The sequence below is a fragment of the Macaca mulatta genome, chromosome 7 (genome assembly GCF_049350105.2).
Source record: "Macaca mulatta isolate MMU2019108-1 chromosome 7, T2T-MMU8v2.0, whole genome shotgun sequence".
In the NCBI taxonomy this organism is placed as follows: Eukaryota; Metazoa; Chordata; class Mammalia; order Primates; family Cercopithecidae; genus Macaca; species Macaca mulatta.
Genome location: NC_133412.1, coordinates 94,241,826 through 94,269,310, shown reverse-complemented (window position 1 = coordinate 94,269,310; position 27,485 = coordinate 94,241,826). Strand labels below are relative to the sequence as shown.

Here is a 27,485-nt window from a genome sequence, read left to right as displayed (position 1 = left end):
AACCCAGAAGGCAGAGGTTGTAGTGAGCTGAGATCGCACCACTGCACTCCAGCCTGGGCAACAGAGTGAGACCCTGTCTCCAAATAAAGTAAATATAAACAATTCTTATTTGGAATGTTTTTCCTCTAGTTCTTTCTACCCCTTTGATCCTGCATAATCTCCAAAATTAAATAGTATTTGCTGTTTAGAATTTCATGAATAAAAACTCAGGTTAGCCACACAGTGGCATGTACCTATAGTCCCAGCTACTTAGGAGGCTGAGGCAGGAGGATTACTTGAGCGCATGAGTTTGAAGCTAGCCCTGTCTCAAAAAAAAAAAAAAAATCTCAAGTTACTGTGTTCCTTGGATAAATGTCCTCATCCACCCTCCATTTTGCTGTTTCTGTCTCTTTTTTGGGTGCTGGTAGTGTGTTCCGTCTTAGTCCTTGTCCACATATTTACATCTTTTTTTACCCAATTATCATAGGCCTGCCTTACTTGGCATATTGTATGACACAACGAAGGATGATTTAAATTTTTTATTTTTATTTTTATTTTTATTTTTTTTTTGAGATGGAGTTTCACTCTTGTCACCCAGGCTGGAGTGCAGTGGTGTGATCTTGGCTCACTGCAACCTCTGCCTCCCGGGTTCAAGCAATTCTCCTGCCTCAGCCTCCCAAGTAACAGGGATTACAGGCGCCCACTACCATGCCTGGCTAATTTTTTGTATTTTTAGTAGAGACAGGGTTTCGCCACATGGGGCAGGCTGGTCTCGAACTCTTGACATCAGGTGATCTACCTGCCTCAGCCTCCCAAAGTGCTGGGATTACAGGCGTGAACCACCGAGCCCAACTGATTTTTTTTTTTTTAAACACAGAGTCTTGCTTTGTCGCCCAGGCTGGAGTGCAGTGGTGCGATCTAAGCTCACTGCAACCACCACCTCCCGGATTCAAGTGATTCTCCTGCCTCAGCCTCCTGAGTAGCTGGAACTACAGGCCTCTGCCACCACACCTAGCTAATTTTTGTATTTTTAGTAGTGATGGGGTTTCACCATGTTGACCGGACTGGTCTCGAACTCCTGACCTCAAGTGATCCATCCACCTGCCTCGGCCTCCCAAAGTGTTGGGATTACAGGCGTGAGCCACCATACCCAGCCGATTTAAGATCTTTTGGTGCTGAAATTCTGTGTGTGAGAAATGTTGGTCTAAAGTTAAATTACATTTTTTTCCCTTTGCTTTCTTGATTAAATAGACTACAACCTTAATATGGTTCACTGGATCTCAGTTTAACTTGATTTTTCTTTTGGCAGGTGCTGAAGAAAAAATCCTAACAGAATTCCGTGAAGCTTGCCATATTATACCTCATGACTTTCATCTGCAGGCCATGGTGCGTTCAGCTGGCAAACTGGTTCTTATTGACAAGTTACTTCCAAAACTTAAAGCTGGTGGCCATAAAGTTCTGATCTTCTCTCAGATGGTACGCTGCCTAGACATCCTAGAGGATTATTTAATCCAGAGGAGGTAAGAAAAGGGTCATCCTAGCCTGTGGTTACTCTGTCCTCATAAAGCAGCAAAAAGTAGGAGGGCCTGAGTTTAATTAGAGTTGACGAATTGCAATAACAGGAGTTTTTAAGATTCTCACTCTCAACTTGGGTTTTTGACCAGCTTTGATATGGGAGTACTGGTATTGATCCTAGCCTGCTGTTTCGGTCTCCACTTCTGCTTAGCCACTTATATTTTTTTTTCTGTGAACAGGTACTTATATGAACGCATTGATGGGCGAGTTAGAGGAAACCTTCGACAGGCTGCCATTGACCGCTTCAGCAAACCTGACTCAGACCGCTTTGTCTTCTTACTGTGTACCCGGGCTGGTGGACTTGGTATTAATCTTACAGCTGCTGATACCTGCATCATCTTTGATTCAGACTGGAATCCACAAAATGACCTGCAGGTAAAGGAATTCATTGTCTTAGGGAGTAACTACCTAACTTGGGAGATTTTTCAACAAGAATGGGATCTTTTAGAAAGGCCTTTCAGAGAGTTTGGAATTGTTTCCTTAGTTAAGGGTGGCAGTTAGTTCAGGGAATCAGCAAACGTTTTCTGTAAAGGACAAGATAGTAAATGTTTTAGGCTTTGTGAGCCATCGATTCTCTGTTGAAACTGCTCACCTCCAAATCCTGTAGCACAGAAACAGCCATAGATAATATGTAAATGAATGGGTGGTCCCACCTGTGTCCCCATTGAACTTTATTTATAAAAACAGATGTCCACGCAGACTTTAGTGTGCTGACACCTGGTCTACATAATATGGTGATAATTTCATCTTGAAATTGACTCTTGGTTTTGAGTTTATCTCATGGCTGCTCTATAGAGGTGAAAGAGTCATAAATCGGTATTTTGTATCCTTTCCCCTGCTAATTTTATGGTATCTTTCTTCTTTCCTTTCATTTTTATTTTAAACCAGGCCCAGGCACGATGTCATCGAATTGGGCAGAGCAAAGCTGTGAAGGTGTACCGCCTCATCACTCGTAATTCCTACGAGAGAGAGATGTTTGATAAGGCTAGCCTCAAGTTGGGATTGGATAAAGCTGTGCTTCAATCCATGAGTGGTCGGGATGGCAACATTACTGGAGTGAGTCTTCTTAGTTTATAGATAAGTTTGTAGTGAGTCATTGTGATAGAGGAAAACAAAAGCTGTTTTTACACAGGGATTTGACTACCTTATTTGGATTCTCAATTATTATTTCTTAAAATGTAATAGATAAAATATTATGGCATGGTTAGATATTATTCTGTTGATAGTCTTTTCATCTTTCTATTGGTTTTTACAGATCCAACAGTTCTCTAAGAAGGAGATTGAAGATCTTTTAAGAAAAGGAGCATATGCAGCCATCATGGAGGAAGATGATGAAGGCTCCAAGTTTTGTGAAGAGGACATCGACCAGATCTTGTTAAGACGAACTACAACCATCACCATTGAATCTGAAGGAAAAGGTTCCACCTTTGCCAAGGCATGTTCTGTCTGTGCCAGAGGCTAGAAAGGCAGAGATAGAGACTGGAATCTCTAGGATTTAATTATGTTTTTATGCTGGGGATGGTGGCTTATGCCTATAATCCCAGCACTTTGGGAGGCTGAGGCGGGCAGATCATTTGAGGTCAGGAGTTTGAGACCCAGCCTGCCCAACATGGTGAAACCTTGTCTCTACCAAAAATACAAAAATCAGCCAGGAATGGTGGCATGTGCCTGTAGTCCCAGCTACTCAGGAGGCTGAGGCAGGAGAATCACTTGAACCTGGGAGGTGGAGGTTGCAGTGAGCTGAGATTGTGCCACTGCACTCCAGCCTGGGCGACAGAGCAAGACTGTCTCAAAAAAAAAAAAAAAAAGTTTTTAAAACATAGTTGCTGATTTTGCACCACTTAAAAAAAAAAGTCAGCTTTACCTCTACATTTGTTTTTCTCTAGGCAAGCTTTGTTGCTTCTGAAAATAGGACAGATATTTCTTTGGATGACCCCAACTTTTGGCAAAAGTGGGCCAAAAAGGCTGACCTAGACATGGATCTGCTCAACAGCAAGGTGAGTTTCTTCTTTTAGGGAGGAAGTATTGCAGAAGACTATACTTCTTTCAGGAGTGTTTACAGCTGCTCTTGATTATTTGATGCTAATTGTTGTTTATGATGGTGTATTGTATACAAGGGCTGTTGTGGATACTTTCGGCCTAGGAGGCCCCAGAAAAGTAGTTGCTTTCTGAATAATTTTGCTTTCTGTAGATTATTTTACATGTCATTTTAAAAAATCTCTGAGTATCTACACGTTACATTCAAGGTTATTGTAATCCACAATTGTCTTATTCTTTTCCCATGAGCAAATCAGGAAGAGAATTACTTCTCCTTCTGTTCTCTTCATAGAATAATTTGGTAATTGACACACCTAGAGTACGAAAACAGACGCGCCACTTCAGCACTCTGAAAGATGATGACCTGGTAGAATTCTCTGATTTGGAAAGTGAGGATGATGAGCGGCCTCGCTCCCGCAGACATGACCGTCATCATGCCTATGGGCGCACTGACTGCTTTCGGGTGGAAAAGCATCTCCTGGTATATGGGTAAGACCCCACCTTACCATTAGAGGCAGTACATACTGCATCTCCATCCTGATACTCTCTGTTTGCCTTTCAAATTGGGGGCTCTGATTAGTGAAGGGATCATGTGAAAAAATATTTGCCTTGGAGGGAGTTTTTTCTGTTCATTCTGTTACTATGTTTTTTAAGCTCTTTGTTTCACACCTTTTCAGAGACATGATTCTGAGGGGCAGGGGACTATCATTTCTCAGAAAAATGTTAATGTAGTTTTATGTTTTTTAGTTGGGGACGATGGCGAGATATTTTATCTCATGGACGCTTCAAGCGGCGTATGACTGAACGAGATGTGGAGACCATTTGTCGGGCCATTCTTGTGTACTGTCTTCTACACTACCGTGGGGATGAAAATATTAAAGGCTTCATCTGGGACTTGATTAGCCCAGCCGAAAATGGCAAGACAAAAGAATTGCAGAATCATTCAGGTAATTATCAACTCTTTACTTTATGTTTTTCTATAGGTTAATCTAATCCTTTTCAGGTCCAAGGGTTTTTCTCAATCCAAGTCTTTGATGTCTCCCCTTTCCCAGGTCTATCTATCCCTGTGCCTCGTGGACGCAAAGGAAAAAAAGTCAAGTCACAAAGCACTTTCGATATCCATAAAGCAGATTGGATCCGGAAATATAACCCTGACACTTTGTTCCAAGATGAAAGTTATAAGAAGCACTTGAAACATCAGTGTAACAAGTAAGCATAGAATTTAGCAGACATTTTCCACCTCAAACTTTCTACACTGTTACTGAGCCAACTCTTCCTCGTTCCCTTCTAGGGTACTGTTGCGGGTACGAATGCTATACTACCTGAGGCAGGAGGTTATTGGAGACCAAGCAGAAAAGGTGTTAGGGGGTGCCATTGCCAGGTAAAATTCTGCTATATTTTTTTTTAATTTATGCCCTGTCTTATTTGAGGAAAGATTGGTTTGCTTATTTCATTTTATGCTATCTTTGGGATACCTGATAATTTAAATCTATATATCAGGTCTTTAACCCTATACTTGACACTAGTGGGAGGAAATAGGGTAGATGCATGAATATTTAAATTCATGGATACAGGAAGATACCTATAATAACCTTTGCAAGGATTCTCACTTTAATTTCCTGCATTTCTGTGCTGACTCTGCCCTCTTATACCTTTAGTGAGATTGACATATGGTTCCCAGTAGTGGATCAATTGGAGGTTCCAACAACATGGTGGGACAGTGAGGCTGACAAGTCGCTGCTCATTGGAGTCTTTAAACATGGTATGTACCTTCTCCTATTCTACTCCTTTCATACTGAAGATTTATGTTCACAGATGAAACATTTATCAAAATGCTTCTGAGAAATAACTGAGTTATCTAATTGATCTTCAATAAATTTGAGTAGGAAATTAGTTCTTAAATATCCAGAGCAAAGCAGTTAGTTCCTATAAATAGATGTTCAAGAAGGACCAGATGGATAGGTAAATCTCAAGGTAGGGAGCCTCCCATCTGTTCTCTAATCACTATTAGCTGTGTGTTACTGCACTGTATGCTGTGGTAAGTTAGGGTCCCACGAATCAGAGCAGGTAATACACCCCAACTATTGTTAATAATAACCACACTTAATTTGTATGACTTTCCTCTGGATGCACGCTAGCATAACAATTGCAGCAGACCATCTTGTCACAGTTGTATTTCTGGGCATGTAGGCAGAGGGAGGGGTCAATAATGTCACCTCAGGGCAAAGCACCACCTGCAGGGTGGACTCTTTGTGGATGTTATAATCTGAAAGAGTGTGGCCATCCTCCAACTGTTTGCCCACAAATATCAGATGCTGCTGGTCAGGTGGGATGCCCTCCTTGTCATGGATCTTGGCTTTGACATTTTCACTGGTGTCACTGGGCTGGACCTCAAAGGTGATGGTTCTTCCTGTGAGGGTCTTTACAGAGATCTGCATGTCTGTGTCAGCTTGGCCACCTCACAGAAGAGAAAGAGCTGAAAATCTTCTATTTTCGTAAATGTCCCATTTGTCTAAATGTTCAGTAGTCACTCTGATATAGGTATGAGCAGCAGTTTTTGAGTGAAATAAAAATAGAGTATAAGAAGGGAGACTGACTAGCCAAAACAAAAACACAGTGGGGGTAAGAATATTTCCTTACTCTCATAGCAGTTTTGCGTAATACCAAATCCCAGGCACTAAAAGCAGTGAGCATTAACTTTCAGCCAAGTGACTTTGTGAATTAGAATGTCTTTTTTTTAAAAGAATACTTTTGGGTTTTTTTCTATAAAATAAAAGTAATGGCACTTAGTCTACATCTTTTTTGAGACATTTAATGGGATAAATAACACTGCAGGGGCCGGGTGCGGTGGCTCACGCCTGTAATCCCAGCACTTTGGGTGGCCGAGGCAGGCAGATCAGGAGATTGAGACCATCCCGGCTAACACAGTGAAACCCCGGCTCTACTAGAAATACAAAAAAATTAGCCGGGCGTGGTGGCTGGCGCCTATAGTCCCGGCTACTCAGGAAGCTGAGGCAGGAGAATGGCGTGAAGGGCGGAGCTTGCAGTGAGCCAAGATCGTGCCACTGCACTCCAGCCTGGGCGACAGAGCAAGACTCTGTCTCAAAAAACAAATAAATAAAAATAAAATAAAAATAAATAAAACTGCAGGCAAGGCATGGTGGCTCACACCTGGAATCCCAACACTTTGGGAGCCTAAGGCTATCAATCACTAAAAACCCTTCATGATTCTAAATTGGTATAAAAATGTTAAATATAGTAATAAACCCAGTAGTTGTCCAAGATAACATTCTAACTATATTTTCCATTATGAGCAGTATAGAACATATTCTATTCCAGCAGCATATAAAGTAAGCATAAAGGCAAAACAAATCTCTCATTTTCTTCAACTATGACCCTTTTTCTTCTAGGCTATGAGAAATATAATACTATGAGGGCAGACCCAGCCTTATGTTTCCTAGAAAAGGCTGGCCGACCAGATGACAAAGCAATTGCAGCAGAACATCGAGTGTTGGATAACTTCTCTGACATAGTAGAAGGGTAAGCATTAGTATTTATTCTTTTAAAACTCTAACTTATGCTGTGAGGTAACTCTAGCCTTGACTGAACCCAGTGGGATTCTTAATTGTAATTATACTCAAAAGTGATAGATCCTTAGCAAAAATAGGACGAGCATAAAGGACTCCATAAACTGCATAAACCACATGTTGCCATAAGATACATCTGAGGGTGAAAATGAATGTCACTTGTAAATGGCTTATTTGATGTTCTATTTGGTTTGGTTTACAACACTTTTCTATACAGCTGCAGTAGCTGAGAGGATAACTGGTCTCTTGAAAGATAATGGCCAGCAGCTCTTATAAGTTGCTTCTGTGGAAGAGCCTTAGGCACTTTCAGCCCTGGTTTATCATCTCCCAATGGTACCTGACACATAAAGGTACTTATTTTGCCTGAATACATGTCCCAATGATGAGTTGCCATGCTAATACTGAGCCACCAGGTAGGGCAGTGTTGCCCTGGTTTGGGTGCCAGTGAGTTTAACAAAACTTCTCACATGAAGATCTGAGGGGCATGTGAAACAGTTGGCTTAATTAATGAATACCTACCCATTCCATCATGACTGAGAGATTTCTCTTTGATGATCACACCCTCAGTTTGCCTAGTGTAGGACCCTCAGAGGAAATTGGGTTATTTTTTCATTGCAAATCATTTATGCCACCTGTCTGCTCAGAACAAAGTAATAAAAACAAAAAAGCATGAGCCATTCAAATGAAGTAATAAAAAGTAAATAGTTGGGTAGGAGGAAGAATTACATAATAAAAAGTCCTGTCAAGAAAAAGGAACTGTGTCGATCAAAGTGTTTCAAATTCAAGCAATTATGAATGGTAATTGTCAATTTCTTGTAATTATTTTTATTCCATTGGATGCTATACCAGACTGACCCAAAGTTTTGCACCTGGCCTGCCATTCCTGTGAACACGAAATTAAATACTAAGCCAGGCACTGTGGTTCATGCCTGTAATCCCAGCCCTTTGGGAGGCCACGGTGGGTGGATCACAAGGTCAGCAGTTCGAGACCAGCCTGGCCAATAAGGTGAAACCCCATCTCTACTAAAAATACAAAAAAAATTAGCCAGGAGTGGTGGTGCATGCCTGTAATCCCATCTACTCAGGAGGCCGAGGCAGGAGAAACACTTGAACCCGGGAGGCGGAGGTTGCAGTGAGCCGAGATGGCACTACTGCACTCCAGCCTGGGCAATGGAACAAGATTCCATTTCAAAAAATAAATAGATAGAATAAAATAAAATAAAATAAAATAAAGACTAGGCCAGGCTGGGATCACTTGAGCCCAAGGGTTTGAGACCAATCTGAGCAACATGGCGAAACCCCATCTCTACTAAAAATACAAAAATTGGGCCGGGCGCGGTGGCTCAAGCCTGTAATCCCAGCACTTTGGGAGGCCGAGGCGGGCGGATCACGAGGTCAGGAGATCGAGACCATCCTGGCTAACACGGTGAAACCCCGTCTCTACTAAAAATACAAAAAACTAGCCGGGCACGGTGGCGGGCGCCTGTAGTCCCAGCTACTCGGGAGGCTGAGGCAGGAGAATGGCGTAAACCCGGGAGGCGGAGCTTGCAGTGAGCTGAGATCCGGCCACTGCACTCCAGCCTGGGTGACAGAGCAAGACTCCGTCTCAAAAAAAAAAAAAAAAAAAAAAAAAAAAAAAAAAAAAATTGATCCTGGCTACTCAGGAGGCTAAGGCAGGAGAATTGCTTGAACTCGGGAGGCATAGGTTGCAGTGAACTGAGATCGTGCCGCTGGAATCCAGCCTGGACGACAGAGTGAGACTCCGTCTCAGGTTAGGCATGGTGGCTCACTCTTGTAATCCCAGCACTTTGGGAGGCCAAGTCGTGTGAATCACTTGAGCCCAGGAGTTTGAGATGAGCCTGGGCAATATGGCAAAACCCCACTTCTACAAAAAATATAAAAATTAGCTGGGTGTGGTGGCGCACACCGGTAGTCCCAGCTACTCAGGAGGCTGAGGGAGGAGGATCGCTTGAGTCCAGGAGGTTGAGGCTATGGTGAGCTGTGATAGGGCCATGACACTCCAGCCTGGGCGACAGAGTGAGACCCTGTCTCAAAAATAATACTAATAAAGATTATTTCATGCTAGATATACGTGTGGCTAGGTCTTCATCCTAGGTCCCCTTAGTGATAGAAGATACATTATTAACATTTTCCTGTGCCTCTGCATAATTTTAGGGTTGACTTTGATAAAGATTGTGAAGATCCTGAATATAAACCACTCCAAGGTCCCCCAAAGGACCAAGATGATGAGGTAAGGAATTCTCATTTGAGTCTCACTTTTCTCTCTTACTAGTTTTAAGTCTTCTCCCATTCTCTGAATCTTGAAGTATATTGGTTAATTTATAATACAAAGTAGAAAATGAATTATACCATTTGAGAATAGAAAGTATTAATGGAAAAGATTGTAATGCCAGTCGGGGGAGATCAGGGATAACTTTTTGGAGGAGCTGGACATTGAAGGATATTATTTGACTAATAAATTCCTGACTTCTATTATCTTCGAGTCATTAATAGGAACTGACCTTCCAGGTTCTACTTTCTTGTTCTTTTAGTTGGTTGTTACCAAGTTTTTGTGGGGTACATTTCTTTAGAAGTTTTTCTTGATCCCTTGGTGCCGTAGAAGGACACACACAAGAAAGTGATTTCAGAGTGCCAACTTCCCCCCCTTTCCCTCCCCGCTCCATCCTATTGGGTGGATCTCCTTCTCTAGGGTGATCCCTTGATGATGATGGATGAGGAGATCTCAGTGATTGATGGAGATGAAGGTAAACTTCTAGGTCAACTAGTATAATTCTGTGTGGGGTGGTGGGTTGGGGAATTATTCACTGAATTCTGTCCTATCCTGGGATTTCTAAGAGCTTTGCCTTTGGGTGGGTTAAAATACTAGTATTGCCTCTACTACCCTTGCTATACTTCCTATTCATTCTACTTTGTTTTCCACAGCCCAGGTGACCCAACAGCCAGGCCATTTATTCTGGCCTCCAGGCTCTGCCCTAACAGCTAGACTTCGGCGCCTAGTAACAGCATATCAGCGCAGCTACAAGAGAGAACAGATGAAGATAGAGGCTGCAGAACGTGGGGACCGGCGAAGGCGGCGTTGTGAAGCAGCCTTCAAGCTGAAAGAAATTGCACGGCGAGAGAAACAACAACGGTAAAATATAGCTGGGAACCTGTGCTGATCTATGTCTTCAGTTATGGTCCCTATACTGAAAGCCATCTCAGGAAGGATTTATTTGGAATTCTCTAAAGAGGGACCATTTTTTCTGCTTTGGGTGGTTAAACCTGTAGAAATTAAAACCTCACTTGTGTACAGTAATCATTAACTCTCAGGTAGGCCTCCTGTATAGACATTCTCATTGATATTTGCCTGTGCCATTTTCCCCCTTGGCTCTGTAATTCTTACTCATTACAGAGTACCTCTCACTGCTTCTTCTGGGCCTTTCTTTTTTTTTTTTTTTTTTGCATCTACTTTCAATTTTTGTGTTTTCAGATATTCTAAAACACATTAAAAAATAACCAGTTTTCTTGTGTTCTTCTGATTATTGTTGCCCTACTTTTCCTTTTGTAGATGGACAAGGCGTGAACAAACTGATTTTTATCGAGTGGTGTCTACGTTTGGTGTGGAATATGACCCTGACACCATGCAGTTCCATTGGGATCGCTTCCGCACTTTTGCTCGACTAGACAAAAAAACAGATGAAAGCCTTACCAAGTACTTCCATGGCTTTGTGGCCATGTGCCGCCAAGTATGCCGCCTTCCCCCAGCAGCTGGAGATGGTAAGCAGGATTGCAGAGTGGGTGGGGATGGACGCCAACAGAAGCAACTCTGTTAATTTCTTCTTCTACTCCTGTCTCTTGCAGAACCCCCAGACCCTAATCTGTTCATTGAGCCCATCACTGAGGAGAGGGCCTCACGGACTCTTTACCGTATAGAATTGCTTCGGCGCTTACGGGAACAAGTTTTATGCCACCCCCTTTTGGAAGATCGACTGGCATTGTGTCAGCCTCCTGGTCCTGAATTGCCCAAATGGTGGGAGCCTGTTCGGCATGATGGGGAGCTTCTACGAGGGGCAGCCCGCCATGGGGTGAGCCAAACAGACTGCAACATCATGCAGGACCCAGACTTCTCTTTTCTGGCTGCCCGTATGAATTATATGCAGAACCATCAAGCAGGAGCACCAGCTCCATCCTTGTCACGCTGCTCTACTCCACTGCTGCACCAGCAGTATACCTCACGCACTGCCTCACCATTGCCCCTGCGCCCAGATGCTCCTGTTGAAAAGTCACCCGAGGAGACAGCTGCCCAGGTCCCCAGTCTGGAGAGTCTGACTTTAAAGCTAGAGCATGAGGTGGTGGCCAGGAGCCGACCAACCCCACAAGACTATGAGATGCGAGTAGCCCCCTCTGATACTACCCCTCTGGTTTCTCGGAGTGTTCCACCAGTCAAACTGGAGGATGAGGATGATTCAGACTCTGAGCTGGACTTGAGCAAGCTGTCACCATCATCTTCTTCTTCCTCATCCTCATCCAGCTCCAGCTCCAGCACTGATGAGAGTGAGGACGAGAAGGAAGAGAAGCTAAGTGAGTGCATGCAACAGGCTGTTGGCCCTCTTCCGTTTCCCCCTCTCTTCTCTTTCCCTTTTCGAAATGCATCCTCTTGAGAGAGATTTTGATTTTGATTTGATAAAATGTTAAAAGAGACCTGTTATTCTTTAGGCCTTTATTCAAAGCACATATAATATCATTACCATATGACATTATTCTTCCATCTTTTCTCACACATTCTGTGGGATCTCTTACCAGCTGACCAGTCCCGCTCAAAGCTCTATGATGAAGAGAGTCTCCTGTCCCTCACTATGTCCCAAGATGGGTTCCCAAATGAAGATGGAGAACAAATGACCCCTGAGCTTCTGCTACTGCAAGAAAGACAAAGAGCCTCTGAGTGGCCCAAGGTAACAAACAGCCTCATCCCTGGACATGTAGAGTCCAGAAATACAGTGTAACATTATATCCAGGGAACAAGGAACATATGGTTCTGGTTTTTTTGTTTGTTTGTTTGTTTGTTTGAGATGGCGTCTCGCTCTGTTGCCCGGGCTGGAGTACAGTGGCCGAATCTCAGCTCACTGCAAGCTCCGCCTCCTGGGTTTACGCCATTCTCCTGCCTCAGCCTCCCGAGTAGCTGGGACTACAGGCGCCCGCCACCACGCCCAGCTAGCTTTTTGTATTTTTTAGTAGAGACGGGGTTTCACCAAGTTAGCCAGGATGGTCTCGATCTCCTGACCTCGTGATCCGCCCGTCTCGGCCTCCCAAAGTGCTGGGATTACAGGCATGAGCCACCGCGCCCGGCCTGGTTCTGGTTTTTTAAAATTGTGTTTATTGCTGCATTTTTTTTTTTCCCAGGAAACTTCCCAGTCAACTTAGGAATCTTAATAGTATTAACTTCCTCCTTTCTGCCTTATGATTTTTACCCATCCTGGTAGTGATGGCGCTGTTGAGTATCACAGGATCACACAGCTAGTACTCAGACTCTTAAAATGGTATTTCTTTCTTTCCCCATTCAGGATCGTGTCCTGATAAACCGTATTGACCTCGTCTGCCAGGCCGTACTCTCAGGGAAGTGGCCTTCTAGCCGTAGGAGCCAGGAAATGGTAACAGGAGGAATTCTGGGGCCAGGCAACCACTTGCTAGACAGTCCCTCATTGACTCCTGGAGAATATGGTGACTCTCCAGTCCCCACACCACGAAGTAGTAGTGCAGCTTCCATGGCAGAGGAGGAAGCATCCGCAGTCACCACAGCGGCAGCCCAGTTCACCAAACTTCGCCGAGGCATCGATGAAAAGGAGTTTACAGTTCAAATCAAAGATGTAAGCTCAGCATATGGGCATTGGGAAGTGGGGAAGGAGGCTGGAATCCTTGCTGTAACTAATTTTACTAATAGGTTACTAAACTCATTCGGTTAGCTAATTTTAAAAATGAGAACACAGAGCTTACAAAGATCTATTTAGGAAGAGTCATTTTTCCTGGTTGTTTTCCTTATTGAACCCTATTGATTATTAATCCTATTAATATTCAACAATAAAAAGTTTCTTAAATTAGTATGTTTAGAAATAGCAGGATTTTGCCCCTGTGATGAATTGCCATGCTAATACGGAGACACCAGGTAGGGAGTTTTACCCTGCATTGGGTGTTGTTGAAATAAACTCTTTCTCGTAAATGCTGAGGGGCACTAGGTGAAGAAGTGAAATCTTTCTAAGGAAAAAGTGTATATGTTTTCTTGTATTTCTAATTTTACCCTTTAGTCAGATGGCCTTCCTTCTCACCATCGTTGGGCAAGAGGATGATTTATAGCCCACATCCCTCAAAGCTTAATCTTTACTTTGAAAAACATGTACCATATGATGTCTTGAGTGGGTGGCTTGTGTTCCTAGGAGGAAGGATTGAAGTTAACATTCCAGAAGCACAAGTTGATGGCGAATGGAGTAATGGGAGATGGACATCCACTGTTTCATAAGAAGAAGGGGAACAGAAAGAAGCTGGTAGAGGTGGGTGGTAGAGAAAGTCTTTAACCTGATGATTAGATTGTCTTTTTATTCCCAATAATTGATGAAGGCAGTGGGATTGAGGGAATGGAAAATACTAGAGTCATTTCATGACTACCATTGGCTCTGCTCCCCCTCCCTCCCTCCCCCAAAGAAGAGTATGTGCTCATGGGGGTGGATTCTGGGTTTGCAGCTGGAGGTGGAGTGCATGGAAGAGCCTAATCACCTTGATGTGGACCTGGAGACCCGGATCCCCGTCATCAATAAGGTGGATGGTACTTTGCTGGTGGGTGAGGATGCCCCTCGCCGGGCTGAACTGGAGATGTGGTTACAGGGTCATCCAGAGTTTGCTGTTGATCCCCGATTTCTAGCGGTGAGTGGCAGTCCCATCCAGCAAGATTTAAAGTCATTCCTTCGGTATTTAAGCTGCATGAGAAAGAGAAAGTATGACATACTATATCATCATTTCTGTATCTGCAAGATAAGGGTAATAATTAGTAATACCCAGTCTTCCAACCTCACAGTTGTGATGCCCAAAATAAAATAATGTTGAAGTACCTTAAGTGCTAGGCAAATATTTACTATTGAACTATTATATAAACCACCTAATATTTTTTGGAGAGATCCCACTTAATGACAGTTTTCCACTAGGATTAATCCTTTATCTATATAATAAGCATTTATTATCAAACAAAAGACACTAGTACTTTAATAATTACTCCACAGAAAATTTCTATTCCTGTAGGATAACTGACTTTTTTCTATTGCAGTATATGGAAGATCGCAGAAAACAGAAGTGGCAAAGATGTAAAAAAAATAATAAGGCAGAATTGAACTGTTTGGGAATGGAACCAGTACAGACAGCTAACTCTAGAAATGGGAAAAAGGTGAGAGAAACTGCAGCATTACCACTCTGTTCCCACACTAGATGTGACATTAAAGGCTTTCAATGATGATTGTGACTAATGTTATTTATCTTTTTTCCTATGTATGTTTCTGTGAAAAATTATCTTGCGTTCACCAATAAGGAAACCAGTTTTTTTGTTTTTTGTTTTTGGTTTTGGTTTTGGTTTTGGTTTTGAGACAGAGTCTCACTCTGCTGTCGCCCAGGCTGGAGTGCAGTAGTGCAATCTCGGGTGCAATCTTGGGTTCAAGCATTCTCCTGCGTCAGCCTCCTGAGTAGCTGGGATTACAGGCACCTGCTACTGCGCCTGGCTAATTTTTGTATTTTTAGTAGAGATGGGGTTTCACCATCTTGGCCAGGCTGGTCTTGAACTCCTGACCTCGTGATCCACCCACCTCGGCCTCCCAAAATGTTGGGATTACAGGCTTGAGCCACTGCACCCGGCCTTAAGTTTTCTAATTCTATATATTTTAGAAGTGTTTGGACAGGTCTACTAAGGAAAATAGTCATGAGATTTCCCAATATATAAAAGGTTGAGAATCACTAATAATATGCCAGTAATGGAAAAAGCAGAGGAAACTATGTTTTATAATTTGTAATAATAAATTTGGCCATTAAGTTATTCTGTATTTTCAAATTTACTTATACTTTTATGATGGATAATAGGCCATTTGGTGGATTAAGTACCCATAGTTTCTTCTTTCCACCAGATTACAACTACAAAAGTTTCTCTTGGCTATGCTTACCTTACTTTCTGCAATAGTTGTATTTTTTTTTAATTTTTTATTTTTTTGAGACAGAGTCTTGCCCTGTCACCCAGGCTGGAGTGCAGTGGCACAATCTCAGCTCATGGCAACTTCTGCATCCCCGGTTCAAGTGATTCTCTTGCCTCAGTCTCCCGAGTAGCTGGGACCACTGGTGCATGCTACCATGCCCAGCTAATTTTTGTATTTTTAATAGGAAGAAGGTTTGCCATGTTGGCCAGACTCTTCTCAAACTCCCAACCTCAGGTGATCCACCTGCCTCAGCCTCCCAAAGTACTGGGATTACTGTGCCCGGTCAATAGTAATTTTTTTTTTCTTTGAGACGGAGTCTCGCTCTGTTGCCCAGGCGGAGTGCAATGGACTGATCTCAGCTCACTGTAACCTCCACCTCCCAGGTTCAAGTGATTCTCCTGCCTCAGCCTCCCAAGTAGCTGGGATTACAGGTGTGTGCCACCACGCCCAGCTAATTTTTGTATTTTTAGTAGAGACGGGGTTTCACTATGTTGGTCAGGCTGGTCTCGAACTACTGACCTCGTGATCCGCCTCAGCCTTCCAAAGTGTTGGGATTACAGACGTGAGCCATAGCGCCTGGTCAGTAGTTGTATTTTTAAAGCATACATAAATCATTGTTTGGTAGAGTCATTTAAAATGGATTAGCACTTGCCTTATCTAATCATTCCCCCATTTGATCTTCTACAGAAATCTTTATACACATATAGTCATCCCTCGGTATCTGTGAGGGATTGGTTCCAGGACCCCCCCAGATACCAGAATCCGTGGATGCTGAAGTCCTTTATATATAAAATGGTGTAGGGGCAGGTGTGGCGGCTCTTACCTGTAATCCCAGCACTTTGGGACGCTGAGGCAAGAGGATCACTTGTACCCAGGAGTTCAAGACCAGCCTGGGGACCCCACTGGGACCTTATCTCTACAAAAAATAAAAAAAATTAGCTGGGCCTGGTGGTGCAATCCTGTAGTCTCAGCTATGGGGAAGCTGAGGCAGGAGGATCACTTGAGCCCAGAGGCTGAGGCTGCAGTGAGCCATGATGATGCCACTGCACTCCAGCCTGGGCAATAGAGTGTGAGACCCTGTCTTAAAAATAATAAATAAATAAATAAATAAATAAATAAATAAAAATAAAATCATGTAGTATTTCCATGTAACCTACACACTTCCTCTGATATACTTTAATCTCTTGATTACTTATAATACCTAACACAATATAAATGCTATGTAAATAGTTGTTACACTGTATTGTTTTAAAATTTGTATTATTTTCTCTTTTTCTTTTTTAGTTTTTTGTTGTTTTCAAATATTTTCAATCCACAGATGGTTGAATCCATGGATATGGAAGGCTATGTGCATACACATATATTTATGTGTCTGTATAACCACATGGAATATCTTTTAACAAAATTAATTTTAAAGTAAACTATCAGTATTTTGCATTTAACAAGTTTGAAATGCAAAATATATGTAGATTTATGAGGCTTATTTTTATATTGATGGAAGTGTTACCATGGAAGAATGTTTCAGTTTTCCCTGTTAGCCTCGATGAGAACAAGAGTGCAATAAACAGAATGGTTGACATGGGAAAGGCTGGTGGCTAGAAGGATAATGCCATCTCTGTCTTCAATTTAACATTAGAGAGCAGCCTGTAAGAAGGGCTTTTCCTTCACTGTTACCTATTTTTACCTCAAGTACTTCTGCTACTCCCTTATAGTCAATTGAAACTCTTAAGAAATATCATAGAAAATCACAGAAAATCCTAATATGACTAGTACAGAATTTATTTATTTATTTATTTATTTTTTGAGACAGAGTCTCGTTCTGTTACCCAGGCTGGAGTGCAGTGGCATGATCTCAGCTCACTGCAACCTCCACCTCCTGGGTTTAAGCGATTCTCCTGCCTCAGCCTTCTGAGTAACTGGGATTGCAGCCATGCACCACCACACCCAGCTAATTTTTTTTTGTTTGTTTGTTTGTTTGTTTGTTTGTTTTTGAGACAGAGTTTCACTCTTGTTGCCCAGGCTGGAGTACAATGGCACGATCTCGGCTCACCGCGATCTCTGCCTCCTGGGTTCAAGCGACTTTCCTGCTTCAGCTTCCCCAGTAGCTGGGATTACAGGCATGTGGCACCATACCCAGCTAATTTTTTGTATTTTTAGTAGAGATGGAGTTTCTCCATGTTGGTCAGGCTGGTCTCAAACTCCCGACCTCAGGTGATCTGCCTGCTTCAGCCTCCCAAAGTGCTAGGATTACAGGCGTGAGCCACCACGCCTGGCTGACACTCAGCTAATTTTGATATTTTTAGTAGAGACAGAGTTTCGCCATGTTGGCGAGGGTGGTCTCGAACTCCTAACCTCAAGTGATCTGCCTGCCTCAGCCTCCCAAAGTGCTGGGATTACAGGCATGAGCCACCACGCCCGGCCCAGAATTCTTAATATAGAATTGACAGTGAATCTAGCACTACGTTATTCCTGGAACCTGCAGGAATAACTTCTAGCTTCAATGAACTTAATCAGAATTTTTAGTCAGAACATCTAGAAGAAGCCATTTAAAATTCAGATATATGGTTTTTATCAATGTGGAACAAAAATTATTTTACTAAATTTGGTGAGGAGTTTCTGACAGTTTTTTGGTGTTCTAGACATTTAGAAGTCTTTGACCTGTCTTGAATTCACCCTGCTTTGATGTGCTAATAGAGGATATTATTGTAAATGTCAATATAGTTGTGCTACACTTCACATAGTAAGAACAGGTGAACAACTTTCCATCAGGAGACACTTAAGTGTTTTTTTTTTATGTGCATTTACTAATTCATTCATTGTCTTACCCACACCCCTTCTTAACAAAGGTAAGCATTTGTGAAATGGTTGACTGAAGATACAATATAGTCATGGGTGAAAAAAGCAAAAGCTGGTTAATATGAGTTTCAGTATGAAATCATTGATGTTACCTTCAGTATCAGAATGTTTCAACCAGCTAAGTCCAGCATTTCCTCCTTCCCATTACTACCAATCAAGCCTAGTATGGCTATGCTTGTTTTGCCTCTTCTAAAGTACATTCAGTAAAAAAGCATTGTAAGCTAGGACTCCATTGGCTTTGGTTTCTTTTCTTTTTTCCCCATTCTTTTTATTATCTTCTATTCTCTCCTCCTAGGGTCATCACACTGAAACAGTGTTCAACCGGGTTTTGCCAGGGCCTATTGCACCAGAGAGCAGCAAGAAGCGGGCCCGTAGGATGCGACCAGACCTTTCTAAGATGATGGCCCTCATGCAGGGTGGAAGCACTGGGTCTCTATCTCTGCATAACACGTTCCAACACAGCAGTAGTGGCCTACAGTCTGTATCATCTTTGGGTCACAGCAGTGCCACTTCTGCATCTTTGCCTTTTATGCCATTTGTGATGGGTGGTGCAGCATCATCCCCTCATGTAGACTCCAGCACCATGCTTCATCACCACCACCACCACCCCCACCCCCACCATCACCACCATCACCATCCAGGCTTGAGAGCCCCTGGCTACCCCTCTTCACCAGCGACTACCGCCTCTGGTACTACCTTGCGGTTGCCACCACTGCAACCTGAGGAGGATGACGATGAGGATGAAGAAGATGATGATGATTTATCTCAGGGCTATGATAGCTCAGAAAGGGACTTCTCACTCATTGATGATCCTATGATGCCAGCTAACTCAGACTCCAGTGAAGATGCTGATGACTGAAGCCCCAGCATGGGCCCCATTGCTTGGGCGGCTGCTGTATTTTTCATTTACTCTGGCCCTTGGACTATGGAAACGTGGGAGGGGCAGGGGAGATGTGGGGAAGTCCAGGACTCCAGGAGGTGAAAAGGAAAAAAAAAAATGTACCTGATTGCTCCCAATTATGAGAGGATTGGGTGGGCAGGGGAACTCCTAAAATAATACATGACCACTTCCTCATTTCTGGGGAAGGAAAGGAGACTAGAGCAGCTGGTGCGCTCACCCCTCCCTAGTCACCTCCATTAACCACAGACTATGTAGCGCTGGCCCTAGCCTCTGGCAGAGCCTGTTCCTGGCCGAACTGTGGATACAGCTGGAGGGTCAGGAACTGTTACCTTCCTTCCCTTGGCATTAATAAATTTAAGTTAATCCTTTTCCACTCTTCCTTGGTTCTATATTTGCTCAAACCCAATGTGAGCATTGATTTTGAGTAGTTCATAGTGGGTAATTTCAGCACCACTTTCCTGAAGTTCAATACTATTCATACTAAGTTACCTTGGATAGAGCAGACAAGTCATCTGTACTCCTCTAAAGGGTATATATAAATGTAGACTGTCCAGCTGGCTAAAGGCAAGGGAATTATTTAAGGTAAATGCTAGGTAGGCAAACTTCTGGATTCAAACTCCAAGTTTTTAAAAGAGACGGGGAGCAAGAATGTCATCAGGAACCATTTACATTTTGTTAGTAATTAACTGAAGTAACGGTTATTTGGGGTAATCCCTAGAATAGTGTCAGTTTTCATGAACTGCAGCAAGGGGACTGGCTCACTGGAAGGATGCTGCCACGACTGGCTCAGGCGTTGGGGTTGTGGGAAGGAACTAAAAGTTTGTGGAGCCCCTCAGGTCATTTGTTTCCTCTGACTTATACTATCCCACTGCTCAGTTAAAGCTTGGACATACTATTTTCCTTTCGAAAGCTAGGTTCCTCCCCATAGCTTGGGTCGTAGTTTATCGCGAGGCTGGGTTCCATTTCCCTGGTATGAGTTCTCTGTCCCCGCGGCTCGACCCAGCATCCTGGCACCGAGGATCCCTCCAGCTCTGGGGCAGTTAAAGGCTTTTGCATTCCCATCATTTCCAGGAGGGGCGCATGCCCAGTTACACTGTAGTATTACCACTTTTATCCCACGCTAGATCCCGCTCTTTCCGCTCCCCCTTCCTTTGCAAATGGGGTGGAGCTATTACACCCGCGCGCGGCAGCTCTTGTGGGGCGGTGCAGGCACCACCTCCTTCGCTTCGCCTAGCGGCTGCCGCCTAGGCAAAAAGTCTTGAGGTCCTGGAAACCGCGGCTGGGCTGAGTTAAGGGCGGAGGCAGAGCGTCACGTGACGACGTCGATTCGCGTGCGGCAGTGGCGAAGTTGACAAGAAAACCCCGCGAAAATCGACTGCTTGCCTCGCACATTTTGTTGATTTTCCCCTGTTTTTCTTTCTGTCTTTCCCCCGCCCATCCGAAAGAGGATTGGGGGGAAAAAAAAAAAAAAGAAATCCCTAACGCTGTCGGGACCCGGAAGCGGAAAGGGCATCTTTGAGGTCGATACTTCCGGGTCATTGGGAGAGTGCGGGATTCCTGGGCCGAGAGCGGGTGGCGGAGCCGGGACCTCGCGTGATTCTCGGAACCCGAGGAGAAGCGGCGTCTGGGGCTATGGCTGTGACTCTGGACAAAGACGCTTATTATCGGCGAGTGAAGAGACTGTACAGCAATTGGCGGGTGAGGAAGATCCTGTAATTTTTCCTAGGGAGCCCCTTCAGCCATCCCATAATAACCCTGTTTCTCGGCGCCCTTTTTTCTCTTTCGGTCAGGAATTCCCGGGTTCAGTGCCTCACCCTTTTCGTTGCTCCCGAATCGTTCACCGGAGGCGGCCACGAACGCTGCCCCTTAACAGGGAATCCCTCGCATTCACCCTGTCCTGCGGCCATCACCATCTTCCCCGCGTGCCAGCCTTGGTCATGCATAACAGCACCTCTCGCAGTCTCTTCCCGCCCTAGAAGAGGCAACATCCTTCCCCCCTGCTTAGTGGTCACGTCTCGTTGCCCCTTCCTGCCTTGTTCTCACGCACCCACGCACTCGCTCTGTCCCTTCAAAACCACAATGTTCCACCCCTGGTCCCGCCAGGGTTATAACCGTTTTCGTAAAGAAGAGATGGAAGGGCAAGAAGGATGTCAGTCGGGCTCTTAGCGTTTATCGTTTGCGGGGCATTTCCTGGAGTTAAAAAAAGAAATACTGCTCACGCGCAACCGCCTCATGTTCTAGGCCCTGCTGTGGGTTACAGAGAGAGACCTAACGCTGAAAGCCTGCAGACATTAGTAATACCAAAACAAAACAAAACGATGCCTAAAACCTTATTAGTTCCTTGGTAGCGTATCCGGGGCACGTGTTCATTAAAAGAGCTGTGGCAGTTCCCAGTTTTTTAAAGATTCGGCAGTTTTGCTGCTTTAAAATCGTCCACAGTTAAAACTTATTTTTATGATGTTAACTTACTAATTGAGCAAACATTTGGTTGCATTCTGTGATGTAGTCTGAGTTGGCTAGCTTAAGTCTTGCCCCTGAACCCTGTCATTAAGGGAAGATACAACTAATAAAGATTTTTTTTTAACCTGAAAAACGTTTTGAGAAAAATGATCAGTTCTCATTTCAGCATTGTAAATAATTATCTTTCAAACTGATCATCTACTAAAACCAAGCCATTAAAATTGGTTGTTTCCTTGCCATTCATATTAAAGGTGCCCGTGCATGTTTCATCTTTTGAGGCTAAATACATTAAATAATTGAAAATAAAATTGATTCTCTGTTGCATTTTATGAAAAGCAAAAATAAGAACTAAATGCTAGATGAATGCTGAACATTTTATTTTTTAAAATTTTTTGATTTTCTACCAAATGATTTTTTGCACCTTCTCTCAGTGTCATATTATTATTTGAACATAATCTATGTTAGAAAAACATTTTAAAATCTTGATACTTTTTAATGATCAGTAAGTACTAAAAATCCGAAACCCTCTCTTCTACCCATAAACCCTGAAACTATAAACCTTTGATACGAAAATTGTTTCTAGTCTCAGTGATTCAGATTCATCAAATCATTTCATTCTCTGTACCATTCATGAAAACTAATCTGTAGCTCTAAATTCCCTTTCATTACAAATTAACTGTGGCCTGGCAAACCTAATATAAAATGATCGTCTGTAAATCCATGAAAGTTATTTCCCACCCACCGTTTTTTTTGTTTCTCAAAAATCACTGAAGTTTATCTTGGTCCTTTACTACCTTAATGACATCATCTTGGGAGAATGTTAGACATTGATAAGACACTGATGGTGTAAATAAAGTTATGCGCCAAGTCTATGTAAAAATGTACCAGTTAACAAAACCTGTGGATGAAAAACTTACTTGAATAAGACTTTTTATTAACACAAAAGACTGCTTTTGTGTTAATATGTCCAGAACCCACCTGTAGAAGTTCTTTGTGTATGCAGTCTTTTCAGCCTACAGTGCTTCCATTCTGATATACTTAATTAGAGATAGTAGTTTCCTGGGTTAAAGCTGGTTGTTTATCCTCCTGGATATAGCAGAAAGATAGTGGGATATATAGGTGTGTTGTATAACTTTTTTCTCTTTTACTCCTTTTCTTTTTTTAATGAGAAAACTGGGATTGAAATAGAATAAATTGAAGTTAATGGTAAAAATTCCAATCCTGCCTGGGCACCGTGGCTCATGCCTGTAATCCCAGCACTAGGCCAGGAGTTGAAGACCAGCCTGGGCAAGATGATGAGGCCACCATCTCTACAAAAAAAGAAGCAGCAAATAAATTAGCCAGGCATGGTGGTGTGTTCCTGTAGTCCCAGCTACTTGGGATGCTGAGGCGGAAGGATTCCTTGAGCCCAGGAGTTTGAGGCTGCAGTGAGCTGTGATCGTGCGACTGCACTCCACCCTGGATGAAACCCTGTCTTTAAAAAATAAATAAATAAATAAAAGAAAGAAAGAGAGAAATCCCAAGCCTTTTGCTTTCAGCTTCCATCTGAAAAAAAAAAAAAAAAAAAACAACTCAGTTGTGACTAACATTAACTAAAAAATGATTTGGGTTCCACACCCACTTTTTAATTTTAAATACTCTTGATTATAAGCCCTTAAAAGCTGTAGTAGTTGAACCTGGTAGTTCCAGCACTCCAAATACAAGTACACAGGATTGTAGAGAACTGATAAGCTACTAACCTTTTTCTTTCCTTTTTTAAAAATAAGAGTAGGAACTAACCTTACCTATCTGCAAGTTAATTTTCAATTAGGTACCTATTTTGAGGCTATTGCAAATAAAATATACTATTTATTAATTATAACTTTCATAACTTACGCCTAAAAACAATTGCAGTTATCACGTACTTTTAACTGAATAGAAATTTCAAAAGTATTAAGCCTTGTATCTAAGTAAACCGTGTCATTTTAGAGATGGGAAAATGGAGTTAGTCAAAAATCAACAAGAGACCTTTTACAGTGACTAGAATGTACTACTGTTTTATGACTCCTGGAGTCTAGATCCAGTCTTGCCTCTTGTTTTTTAAGTGAGAGCTGCTAAGAGCAGAAAGGATTTGCAGCACCTTCTCTGTATTATTAGAATATCCCAAGTGGTAGTGGTGGATCATGGAAATGGGCTGCATGCTTCTTTGTCCTCTTATGCTTGCTAGATCCTTATTCAGAGTTTGCCAGCCTTTTCATGATTATGATTATTTTTAACCAAGTAATATGATTAGTGCTGCTCATTGGGAGAAACAAAAGAGGTTATCTACCATCCTAAGGTTCCAGCTGCTTTGAGGACTGAGGGGCACAATTTCCAGGCATATCTGATTATCATTTGAGACCTACCTGTTGGGACATTCTGCTATGAGTGGACCTTGACTTCATTCATCTGCCTTTTATCTCAAAGAATTCCATAAAATGTCAAAAAGATTTGTTTTCAGAAGGAATACTCACATTCATGTGAGCCTACTCCAACTGTCAGGATTGGGGTGGTGGAAGACTGACCCCAAAGAAACTTTATGCCTTTGAAGAAGCTAATGAATTAAAGTGTCATTGCTTCTCTTGAGTGGAGCTTTCTGGCTCTTTGCACATTTTTATGGTAGCTTAGTTTCTTGTTCTGGGTTCTCTGAAGATTCAACAGCTGTCTTCTGTGGCTCAGGAAGGATTTAAAAAAATACGTAGTAGCTTATACCTGTATAATCCCAGCTACTCCAGAGACTGAGGTGGAAGGATTACCTGAGTCCAGGAGTTTAAGACCAGCCTGGGCAACATAGTGAGAGCCCATTTCTAAAAAAAAAAAAAAAAAATTCAGTCTTCCATCTGTATCTGTTGGGGATTGGTTCCAGGACATACCTAGTTACCTCAATCAAAGGATGCTCAAGTCCCTGATACAAAATGGCACCATGTTTGCATAGTCTATGTATATCCTCTCATTATTTTTGATTTCTAGATTACTTTAATACCTAATACAGTGTAAGTGCTGTGTAAATAATAGTTATACTTAGTTTTTAGGGGGTAATGACATAGAAAAATGTTTGGCCATTTTAATTTTCAGTACACAGTTGAATCCACAGATAAGGAGAGCTAGCTGTATAGACATTTCCTGTTATTTCAGTCCCGCAGAGGATTACTTTCACTCACTCACCTCTTAACAGCTCCTTTATCTCTGGAGTGGGATAGAGAGAGGTTTTTTTGTTTTTGTTTTTGTTTTAAAGAGTTTCACTCTGGCTGAGGCTGGATTGCCGTGGCACAGTAACAGCTCACTGCAGCCTCAACCAACCCAGCCTCAGGTGATCTTCCACCTCAGCCTCCTGAGTAGCTAGGACCACAGGTGCATACCACAACAGTTGGCCTTTTTTTTTTTTTTTTTTTTTTTTAAATTTTTTGTGGAGAGAGGGTTCCACCATGTTGTCCCAGGCTGGTCTCAAACTCATGGGCTCAAGCGATCCACCTACCTCAGCATCCCAAAGTGCTGAGAATACAGGTGTAAGTCACTGCACCTGGCCAAGAAACTTTTTTTTTTTTTTTTGAGACGGAGTCTTGCTCTGTGGCCCAGGCTGGAGTGCAGTGGCCGGATCTCAGCTCATTGCAAGCTCCGCCTCCCGGGTTCAGGCCATTCTCCTGCCTCAGCCTCCCGAGTAGCTGGGACTACAGGCGCCCGCCGCCTCACCCGGCTAGTTTTTTTTGTATTTTTAGTAGAGACGGGGTTTCACCATGTTAGCCAGGATGGTCTCGATCTCCTGACCTAGTGATCCGCCCGTCTCGGCCTCCCAAAGTGCTGGGATTACAGGTGTGAGCCACCGCACCCGGCCCCAAGAAACTTTTTAATAATGCTGAGTAAAGAGGGTTAGATGGAAATAAATGCCCAGATGAATTGAGATTTTTTTAAAATGTTGCTTACTCAGCTTTTATAATCTAGTTCTCCACTTTTTTTGTTGTTGTTGTTGTTTGTTTGTTTGTTTGTTTTTTTGAGACAGTCTCACTGTGTCACCAAGGCTGGAATGCAGTGATGCATTCTCAGCTCACTGTAACCTCTGCCTCCCGGGTTCAAGTGATTCTCATGTCTCAGCCTCCTGAGTAGTTGAGATTACAGGTGTGTGCCACCATGGTCGGCTAATTGTTGTATTTTTAGTAGAGATGGAATTTCACCATATTGGTCAGGCTGGTCTCTAACTCCTGGCCTCAAGCAATCCACCCGCCTCAGCCTCCCAAAGTGTTGGGATTACAGGTGTGAGCCTCCACACCCAGCCCTAGATCTCTACTTTTGTATTTACTTTTTATCCCTATTAACAACTACAGTGCCTGGCATGTAGTAGTCACTCAGTGAACAGTAGTAACTGATTATATGGGTATTTAGCTATAACCAGACTGCAAAAATATTTTCTTTTTTTAAGGCAGTATCCCATTTGGTTCAAAGGAAGATAATTGTTCTTCTGCTGCACTGTTTCTCCAACTTTTGTCATCCAGATACCACCTTCACAATTTTTGCAGATTCTTTGCCATCTGTTTTATATTTTACTTAACTCTCACTTTAAAAATTATTTTAATCAGTAATATAGTTTTTTAAAAATCGTAGTTCTAATAAAAGCCTTAAAACAAAAAGTCACCTGTCCCAGAGGCAACCACTTCGAGTTTTTTGTTTCTTTCATATTTCTAAATAATATCTGTGTATACTACTGTTTCTTGATTTGTGGATTTTTAACCGTTATTAACTTATGGTAGATCTGAATTTTTTTTTTTTTTTTTTTTTTTTTTTTTTTTTTTTTTTTTTTTTTGAGATGGAGTCTCGCTCTGTCGCCCAGGCTGGAGTGCAGTGGCCGGATCTCAGCTCACTGCAAGCTCCGCCTCCTGGGTTCACGCCATTCTCCTGCCTCAGCCTCCCAAGTAGCTGGGACTACAGGCGCCCACAACCGCGCCCGGCTAATTTTTTGTATTTTTAGTAGAGACGGGGTTTCACCGTGGTCTCGATCTCCTGACCTTGTGATCCGCCCGCCTCGGCCTCCCAAAGTGCTGGGATTACAGGCGTGAGCCACCGCGCCCGGCAGTAGATCTGAATTTAACTTCTTTGTATCATCACACTCATTCCAACTTCCCTATCAACATTTTTCTCCTGACACATTGATAGGAAAAATTTTACAGACAGGTTGAGTTTTAAGTACACCCTATATACCCACCACCCACACAGTTAACATTTTGTTATACTTGCTTTATCACACATCCGTCCTTCTTAATAACTTTTCCCCACAAGTTTTAGTAAAATCAGTAGTTACTATTTACATTGTTTATGTTCATATAAGTGTTTTCATTGCTGGGTGAAGTAATAAAGTATGATTAACTTTCCTTTTTTTTTTTTGCAGTTTTTTGTTTTTCCTGGCATTAATGATTTCCTCAGTTTTTCTCCTTTAAAAAAGTCTCCCTAGCCTTAATTTTCTCCTACAGGTCTGTCATAGTGTTACCAATCTTTTATTCCAAATTTCTCACACTCATTGAATTTTATTCTGTTTCTTTTTAAGCAACCTCACTCCCTACTTCCACCCCCCACGTTATCCTGCTCCATCTGTACAGGTTACTCTTTAGGCCTGTTGAACCTCAGGACTTTCCAATATTGGGTCCCCTATATCCTAAGAGCCTCTGCTTTGTTTTTTGTTTAGCATATTTTCTCTAAGAACTTCCTAAGAAAAGATGGGCCGGGTGCAGTGGTTCGTTCACGCCTGTAATATCAGCATTTTGGGAGGCCAAGGTGGGCAGATCACTTGAGGCCAGGAGCTCAAGACCAGCCTGGCCGACATGGCAAAACCCCATCTCTACTAAAAATACAGAAATTAACCGGGCA

At 42.7% G+C, this 27,485-nt stretch overlaps 2 protein-coding genes, 1 long non-coding RNA gene and 2 other non-coding genes across 21 annotated transcripts in view; 4 read left to right on the top strand and 1 right to left on the bottom strand.

The window, feature by feature from the left end:
- CHD8 (chromodomain helicase DNA binding protein 8) overlaps nt 1–19,522 on the top strand; it is a 67,988-nt gene extending 48,466 nt beyond the window's left edge. For 8 of the 15 annotated variants that reach the window (XM_015143251.3, XM_077940576.1, XM_077940582.1 and 5 more), the window contains 22 exons: nt 1,289–1,499; nt 1,734–1,929; nt 2,443–2,610; nt 2,810–2,989; nt 3,441–3,551; nt 3,884–4,080; nt 4,339–4,538; nt 4,620–4,800; nt 4,883–4,972; nt 5,250–5,353; nt 7,002–7,131; nt 9,354–9,429; nt 9,889–9,943; nt 10,122–10,329; nt 10,747–10,955; nt 11,040–11,759; nt 11,982–12,130; nt 12,740–13,042; nt 13,607–13,720; nt 13,911–14,090; nt 14,488–14,604; nt 18,549–19,522. In XM_015143251.3, the coding sequence (XP_014998737.2) occupies nt 1,289–1,499; nt 1,734–1,929; nt 2,443–2,610; nt 2,810–2,989; nt 3,441–3,551; nt 3,884–4,080; nt 4,339–4,538; nt 4,620–4,800; nt 4,883–4,972; nt 5,250–5,353; nt 7,002–7,131; nt 9,354–9,429; nt 9,889–9,943; nt 10,122–10,329; nt 10,747–10,955; nt 11,040–11,759; nt 11,982–12,130; nt 12,740–13,042; nt 13,607–13,720; nt 13,911–14,090; nt 14,488–14,604; nt 18,549–19,112 (4,463 nt within the window). In that variant the 3' untranslated portion in view covers nt 19,113–19,522. The remainder of the gene's footprint in view (nt 1–1,288; nt 1,500–1,733; nt 1,930–2,442; nt 2,611–2,809; nt 2,990–3,440; nt 3,552–3,883; nt 4,081–4,338; nt 4,539–4,619; nt 4,801–4,882; nt 4,973–5,249; nt 5,354–7,001; nt 7,132–9,353; nt 9,430–9,888; nt 9,944–10,121; nt 10,330–10,746; nt 10,956–11,039; nt 11,760–11,981; nt 12,131–12,739; nt 13,043–13,606; nt 13,721–13,910; nt 14,091–14,487; nt 14,605–18,548) is intronic. The other 7 variants (XM_077940584.1, XM_077940574.1, XM_001096619.5 and 4 more) reach the window with 2 other exon arrangements.
- LOC114679999 (small nucleolar RNA U6-53/MBII-28) lies at nt 7,553–7,662 on the top strand. Its single transcript, XR_003732077.1, has one exon. It is a non-coding gene; the product is annotated as a small nucleolar RNA U6-53/MBII-28 (small nucleolar RNA).
- Nucleotides 11,884–21,104, bottom strand: LOC144330159 (uncharacterized). The gene is made up of 2 exons (XR_013396075.1): nt 20,969–21,104; nt 11,884–14,143 (listed from the first exon to the last, which is right to left on the bottom strand). It is a non-coding gene; the product is annotated as an uncharacterized LOC144330159 (long non-coding RNA).
- On the top strand, nt 13,300–13,403 carry LOC114680000 (small nucleolar RNA U6-53/MBII-28). The gene has a single exon (XR_003732078.1). It is a non-coding gene; the product is annotated as a small nucleolar RNA U6-53/MBII-28 (small nucleolar RNA).
- SUPT16H (SPT16 homolog, facilitates chromatin remodeling subunit) overlaps nt 20,695–27,485 on the top strand; it is a 34,410-nt gene continuing 27,619 nt past the window's right edge. For all 3 annotated transcript variants that reach the window (XR_013396071.1, XR_013396070.1, XM_015143253.3), the window contains exon 1: nt 20,695–20,852. Coding sequence is in view for 1 of the 3 variants with exons in the window: in XM_015143253.3 (XP_014998739.1) it covers nt 20,787–20,852 (66 nt within the window). In the remaining 2 variants the exon portion in view is untranslated. The remainder of the gene's footprint in view (nt 20,853–27,485) is intronic.